The 8065-nt window shown below is 43.3% G+C and overlaps 1 protein-coding gene across 2 annotated transcripts in view; it reads left to right on the top strand.

Annotated features, from left to right (window-relative positions):
• The first annotated feature begins 1528 nt into the window (after positions 1-1528).
• The window catches only part of PON2 (paraoxonase 2), a 30323-nt gene continuing 23786 nt past the window's right edge, over positions 1529-8065 (top strand). For both annotated transcript variants that reach the window (XM_003809710.6, XM_003809709.6), the window contains exon 1: positions 1529-1837. In XM_003809710.6, the coding sequence (XP_003809758.2) occupies positions 1701-1837 (137 nt within the window). In that variant the 5' untranslated portion in view covers positions 1529-1700. The remainder of the gene's footprint in view (positions 1838-8065) is intronic.

The raw sequence follows: 8065 nt of genomic DNA, 5'->3' as shown, positions 1-8065 counted from the left end.
CAGTTCCTAAACTCCTTGCGTTAAAATAACATAAGCTGTGGATTGGTTATACTTTGTTCTTTGTATCATAAATTCCAGGAATATGAAGATAATGGGTGGGACAGCTACTCGGGAACAAAATGTCTTTAAACAACTGTCCCCAGGCGTGGGTATTGGGGCATGACTGAAGTCCCATACTCATGTCGCCCTGGGCCTGATAAATTTTGCATACCTCACAAAGCTCAGACTGCTCTCAGCTATTTTTTTTCCTTACAATGTAATTGATTTTCTTTGCAATCTATACATTTTATTCATTTATTTAAAAATTTTTTTCTTTTCTTTCTTTTTTTCATGAACCTCACAGGAGAAAATTTATGCATTTTATTGTAAGCATTTATAAACATTATTCTGAGAAGTTATCCACAGGCTCACCACTGCCAGAAGGGTCCACGACACAAAAAAGGTAATGCCTCATGGGCTTTCAAAGGACAATTTTTACTTCTCTTTCTACCATCCAGTATAATCCAATATCCCTTAGGACTGAAGCAGAGATACACACACACAGGGAGAGAGGTGTTTGTGCTTTTTTTTTTTTTTTTTGGTGAGAGGCAGGTGGGAAATTGGCATCCACTTTTATTTACTGGTTCTTTATAAAACTGATATTTGTTGAAAATTGTCAAGTGTGACCATTTCTGCCTACATACTGTAGGGTGGCAATTAAATACCGAAAACCATTAGAAGCTTATTTCAGATGTACTCATTTATTGTAATGGTATCAATCTTGATGGGTAAATTTCATTTTACTTTTAAAATTGTATTTTAAATTATTCCTTCATGTTACGGTTGTTAGAGTAAAAAAGGAAAAGAAAAAAACTACACTTCTTCCCTTTGAGTTTGGATGAAAAAGACGTGTCTAAGTCCTTAAGTCTGTAGTCTGGAAGTATTAATAGAGGCTGGGCATGGTGGCTCATTCCTGTAATTCTAGCACTTTGGGAGGCTGAGGCAGGAGGATGGCTTGAGTCCAGGAGTTTGAGACCAACCTGGGCAACACAGCAAGACTCGGTCTCCACACACACACACACACACAGACACACACACAACTGACACACACTTAGCTAGGTGTAATGGTACGTGCCTGCGGTCCCAGCTACTCAGGAGGCTGAGGCTGGAGGGTCCCTTGAGTCCGGGAGGTCCAGACTGCAGTGAGCTATGATTGTGCCAATGTACTCCAGCCTAGGCAACACAGCGAGACCCTGTTAAAAAAAAAAAAGTATTACGAGGCACAGGATGTTTATTTATTTGCAACTACGTCCTGTTATAAAAAGTAGTGATTCCAACGTTAAATATTTACAAGACGCATCCCATTACTTTCCCTCCCTTGGCCACCGACCCCCATCCCCAAAAGCTGCTTTCTATGTAAGTTTCTCACTGGAATAGCGAGTGAGAAATGTGTTTGAAGACTAGGGAAACGAGAAAGGTATGCGGGCTGCTAGAGGGTTTCGGGTGGGTTGTTTGAAAAAGGAAGTGAAGGAATTCAAAATTTCACGTCATGAGCCTAAAGTAAGGCGTGTCCGGGCCGTCCCGAAGGTATCTGGGGAAATAGGTTTGTGAGGACAAAGACCAGGGCCAGGCCCAGGGCGGAGCCTCCGCGGCCCCGGCGCAGGGACTCGGTCTAGGCGGAGGACGGGGCGGAGCGCGGCCGGCACCGTCGAGCCGGGAAGATGGCACCGCCCACGGAGCTGCTGGCCAGGCCGGAGCGAAGCAGCGCGCCCGGCTCCCGCGCCATGGGGCGGCTGGTGGCTGTGGGCTTGCTGGGGATCGCGCTGGCGCTCCTGGGCGAGAGGCTTCTGGCACTCAGGTAGGTGGGACTCCCGCGCGCCCCTCCTCGGCGGTCCCCAGGCTCGGGGTGGCCGCGTGGTGCGGGGAGGGCGCAGGCTGGGGGAGGGATTCCTGCGGGACCTGGCCCTGCGGCCGGGGGTGGAGAATTTTTGAATGCTGTCCCTCCCCCAGCTAGTTGAACCCCCATCACCCCGACTCTCCGCTTCTAGTGAAAAAACTAGCAAAGTTTGGAGTGAATCGCGACACTTTCTTGAAAGTTTATAAGCCCTTGCTGCTAACAAAGTTCTCTTCTGCTTAGGCTGACAAGAGAATGCTTTGCAATTACTCAAGGGCCAAACTGGTGGTTTAAATTGAAAACAAAATGACTACTCATGCATTGAAACCTTAATTATGAAGATTTATTTCAGGTCATTGGTGCTGTTTCTCCTTGTTGCCCAAACCAGACCCGTCTTTAATAAAGTTGTTCTCCACCCATTTCTGCATAGTTTGAGAAACTCTTCAGCTGTAGATCAAAGACACTTGAAATATTCAGCTACTGTTCTTACTTCCTATTTATTCACCAGGGAAGCCTGAAGCCAGAATGCCAGACAGCGCAGACACTATTCCATCTCGCATTTTAGTTTTAATGAAAATCTCTGGTAGGTAGACATCATCGTTTATAAATTACCAACTCAACGTTTGTTGTTTATTTTATTTTTTGTAGAGATGGGGTCTTGCTGTATTGCCCAGGCTGTTCCCTAACTCTTGCACTCAAGCAATCCTCCAGCCTAGGCCTCCTGACAGTGCTGGGATTACAGGTGTGAGCTGTTCTGCCCTGCCTCAACCAAAATTTTATAGGCCTCATGCAAAAGAGTTCCAGAAATACTGAGCACCTGCTATGTGTAATGTTCTCTCTTAGGCTTCTGTAGTAGAGTACGACCCTTATGGAGTTTAATACAGGGGAAGAGAGAATTAAAATACAGTAAATGTATAAATTAGGATGTCCCAAGGAAAGACACAAATGAACCCCATAGGCTTAAAGAGGAAAGATTACATCCCCTGAAGGTGGAGTTCTAGAGGGAGGAAGAGACATTCGACCTGACCTTGAAGGGTGGGTGCAACACATATGGGCATGAAGGGGCCCATGCCAAATGTATAGTGCAGCAGGAGCAAAGGGGCTAAGGTGGGAAGTTGGAAGACTAGCAAATGGGCCAATTTGAAGGGAGCATAAAGTCAGGAGATGAGAATAGTAGGGTGGTGGGAAGGATAGGTTTTGAGGCCATTAAATATAAGTTTAAAAATGGGGCCCCACTTTCATAGGCCCAATAGTGCTTCAAAAGGGAAATATTGGTGGGTTTTGCTTTTCAACAAGAACTTAATATAACTAGTTGTGTTTTATAGAGATAAGCCTGGAAGGGGGGATTGGAGGAGAGCAATGGTTCTCTGTACATTAGAATCTCCTGGAGGGCTGGTGTCTGAGTGGCACCACCAAAGATTCTGATTCAGCTGTTCTGGATCAGAATCTACAGCTCACACCTGTAATCCCAGCACTGTTGGAGGCCTAAGCCAGAGGATTGCTTGAGCCCAGGAGTTAGTGACAGGCCTGGGCAACATAGCAAGATCCCACCTCTACCAAATGAATAAATAAATAAATAAATAAAAAACAAAATTTGAGTTGGTAATTTATAAACTATGGTGTCTACCTACCAGAGATTTTTCGTTATAATTAAAATGTGATATGGAATAATGTATTGTTTGGCAAGCTGGCTTCAGGGTTCCCAGGTAAATAGATAAATAAGGAAGTACATAATGTAAGAACAGTGGCTGACAGTAGCCACATTCCTGATAATTCTAATGAGCAGTCAAGGTCGAGAACTACTAGAATAGAGAGCAGACATGGGGTAACTGGTTAAGGTATTGCAGTAGGTCAGAGAGGATAACAGGGACCCAAACTCTGGAACCCCAGGGATGAGGGAGAAGTCAAAGGTGCTACCAGAGTTTGTGCCACAGCTCCACTGTCCCATGGTTGTAGTTTCATCTACTGATAAAGCAGTGCAAAGAGGAAGCGTGTGGTGGCTGAGATGGGAGTGAGAGTTGAGGAAAGAATGCTTATGGGTAGGAAATGGACATGTTGACCTTAATTTTCATGTTAGGTAATGCCCATTGTGCTCTACAGAACATTCATGAGTTGGATGACTTTGTATATGATCTGTCCTGCTCTCCATTTCAAAGGCAAGACCACCAAAATTCACAAGCTTATTATGTTGTCACTAATGTGTAAGCCACCAGTTTTTCTGCAAGTTGGAAGTTTTCTCAACAGTCAAATTTTCCCCCTTCTCACTAATCTTAAGGTTTTAAAGTTATAGCTGCAAATCTAAAAAAAAAGAAAAAGTAAATAAAACTTATTGACAGAATGCCTGATAGTTTATTTACAGGTTTTTGTTTGTTTGGTTTTTGTTTTTCTTTGTTTTTTATTTTGACACAAGGTCTTGCTCTGCCGCCCAAGCCAGAGTACAGTGGTACATCAAAGCTCACTGCAACCTCAAACGCCTAGGCACAAGCAGTCCTCCCTCCTCAGCCTCCTGAGTAGCTGGGACTACAGATGCATGCTACCATGCCCAGCTAGTATTTTTATTTCTTGCAGAGACAGGGTCTCACTTTGTTGCCCAGGCTAATCTCAAACTCCCAGCCTCAAGTGATGCTCCTGCCTCGGCCTCCCAAAGTGGTAGGATTATACACATGAGCCACCACCCTCGGCCTACTTTATAATTTGATGTACCTTTTCTTTACGTGACTGTGATGCACTTTAATGGGCAGTGACTTTATAAAATGGTAACTTTATTGGATATGTGGAGCCCCAAATGGGCTGACGTGAGAATGTTGGGGTAGGTGTGGGTGGCTGGATTTAGCAAAGAAAAATGTAGGCTACCCAGTTAACTTTGAATTTCACATGGATTTTTTTTTTTTTTTTTTAGTATAAGCATGAAATACTTATACCATACTTTTAGCATTAAGCGTGGAATTTGGGACATAATTATACTAAAATATCATTCATTGTTTATCTCAAATTAAAATATCACTGGGTACCCTGTATTTTATCATATGTTCGAGTGCCTTCTGTCAGAATTTGGTGACCCTTAGAGTCTGTTTTAAAAAGGAGCATGTTTGGCCGGACACAGTGGCTCACGTCTGTAATCCCAGCACTTTGGGAGGCTGAGGCGGGCAGATCACTAGAGGTCAGGGGTTCAAGACCAGCCTGGCCAACATGGTGAAACCCCATCTCTAATGAAAATACAAAAATTAGCCAGGTGTGGTGGTGCATCCCTGTAATCCCAGCTACTTGGGAGGCTGAGTCAGGAGAATTGCTTGAACCCCAGAGGTAGAGGTTGCAGTGAGCCAAGATTGAGCCACTGGACTCCAGCCTGGACAACAGAGAAAGACTCCCTCAAAAAAAAAGAAAAAAAGCATGTTCCCACCTCCCCATAAGGAAAGGCTCTTCAGAGGAAGTTGAAGGAACAGAGGCTTTATGTTTGATTTTTGCTTTAATCTGATGCCTACTGTTTGATTATTCAATATTTAGAGATGGTACTTTGGCAATCAAGTTATTTCTCTCCCCAGGTTGCCCACTTCAATTTTTAGTATAAGGATGTCCCAGAGGGATAAATGCCATCAAAGTTGTCTTTCTTCTTCTGAACTGTAACTGGGATTCCACACCCTCCTTTTCCACCCCTCCCTAGTTGTGCAATAAAGGGGAAAATAACAGTATACAAATATTCCCAGGCCAGTTCCTGGTGTCAAGGTACACAGCCATGGATGAATCATGAGGCTTGAGTGCATCAGAGACCTAAGCGTGGGCAGGAACCCCCAGAGTACCCATGTGAATGTTCTGCTTGCTGCCTGGCACCTTTTATGACAATTCCCACAAGAAGCTATGTGGTCTGTTTCTACTTCTGAAGGAGCAGCCTTTTTCCCTTTTTTTTTTTTTTTTAAACCACCATCCTTTAAATCATTTATTATGTAACTCTTGTGTGCTGGTCAGTCAGTGTGTCAAAAGTGTAAAAACTTCTTTATTTATTTTTTTAATCTATCTTTTAAAAAATATTTTCTTTCTTTTTTTCTTTTTTCTTCAAGGCAGGGTCTTGCTCTATCACCCAGGCTGGAGTGCAGCAGCACAGTCATAGCTCATTGTAACCCAGAACACCTGGGCTCAAGCAATCCTCCCACCTCAGCCTCCTAAGCAGTGAGGACTATAGGCATGCACCACTACACCTGGCTAATTAAAAAAACATGGCCGGGCATGGTGGCTCATTACTATAATCCCAGCACTTTGGGAGGCTGAGGCGGGTGGATACCTGAGGTCGGGAGTTCAAGACCAGCCTGACCAACATGGTGAAACCCCATCTCTACTAAAAATACAAAATTAGCCAGGCACGGTGGCACATGCCTGTAATCCCAGCTACTCAGGAGGCTGAGGCAGGAGAATCACTTGAACCCGGGAGGCGGAGGTTGCAGTGAGCCATTGCACTCCAGCCTGGCAACAGAGCGAGACTCTGTCTCAAAAAAAAAAAAACAAAAAAATTTTTTTGTAGAGATGGGGGTCTTGCTGTGTTGCCCAGGCTGATCTCAAACTTCTAGCCATAAGTGATCCTACCGCATCAACTTCCCAAAGCACTGGGATTATGGGTATGAGCTACTGAGCCCTGCCAAATTTCTTTATATTAAACCAAAACGTACATTTACTGATATTTGGAAAGAAAGCTCTTTTACTTTTATGCCTTCATCCAGTCTTCATAGATATCTTCCCTTTTACATTATAACTGTAAATACTGAGGTTAGAGAGGTTAACTAGTTAGTTCAACAGAATAATATAAATATTGAATAATATAATTAATGAATAATTAGTGCTGAACCTGTCGCCTCAGCCAGGTCTCCTGATTCCAAATACAGTTTGCCCCAGCTCCCCACAGTCTTCTAGCTTCTCTGCCAGTGGAGCAAATTTTCCCTAGGTTTACAGGCCTAAGCACAAATTCTTAGTTACTTAGTGCAAGTATTGCCAGAGCCCAAGGGGTGAATTCCAAAGGGTTTTTACAAGGCTATACATAAAAGATAAAGCCCTGGCTTGTATATCACTTGCACATAGGAGATAAAGCCCCAGCAGTTGTATGTAAATTTCAAAAGCAGAGAAGTATGGCACAAAGAAACTCCTGATAGTAACACTGTGTTCCCACTTTGCTTAGGGGCATATTGGCACCATAGCATGGTACACCCTTACTGCTACCTGCCATGAGGCCAGATAATAGCCAGCAGCCCCTGGTCTCATTCTACTCTGGATGGGTACTGCTGTTTCCTGAATGAAAGACACTGAGATTGATTTCATGCTAATGACTGTTGGTTAAGAGTTCATGCTTTCTATTCACAATAGCAAAGACTTGGAACCAACCCAAATGTCCATCAATGATAGACTGGATTAAGAAAACGTGGCACATATACACCATGGAATACTATGCAGCCATAAAAAAGGATGAGTTCATGTCCTTTGTAGGGACATGGATGAAGCTGGAAACCATCATTCTTAGCAAACTATTGCAAGGACAGAAAACCAAACACCACATGTTCTCACTTATAGGTGGGAATTGAACAATGAGAACACTTGGATACAGGAAGGGGAACATCACACACCGGGGCCTCTTGTGGGGTAGGGGGAGGGGGGAGGGATAGCATTAGGAGATATACCTAATGTAAATGACGAGTTAATGGGTGCAGCAGACCAACATGGCACATGTATACATATGTAACAAACCTGCACGTTGTGCACATGTACCCTAGAACTTAAAGTATAAAAAAAAAAAAAAGTTCATGCTTTGTGGACAGGTAGCCTGAGTTCATTCATAGCTCTACTATTTACCTGAAACCTTGGACTAATTGTTTCACTTTTCTGTGCCCCAGTGTTGTAATCTGTAGGATGGGGTACTGCCTGCTCCACAGTGGGACTATGAGAATGCTTAAAATAATGCCAGGCGCACAGTCAGCTCAATAAATGTCATCTATGTAGACAATGAAATTCAAGCATAATTCCTTAAACCTTTGTGCCATACATCCCTTTGGCAGTCTGGTAAAGCCTTCATTCCTTCTCAGCATCATGTTTTTAAATGAGTAAAATAAAATATATAGGATTACACAGGAAACCAATTAAATACTGCTACCAAGCTATTTAAAAATCTATGATATAATATGCTTTTTTAATTAAACCCTTAAATGGATCTAGAGG

This window comes from Pan paniscus, chromosome 6 (genome assembly GCF_029289425.2).
Source record: "Pan paniscus chromosome 6, NHGRI_mPanPan1-v2.0_pri, whole genome shotgun sequence".
Taxonomy (NCBI): Eukaryota; Metazoa; Chordata; class Mammalia; order Primates; family Hominidae; genus Pan; species Pan paniscus.
This window is presented reverse-complemented; position numbering and strand designations above follow the sequence as displayed.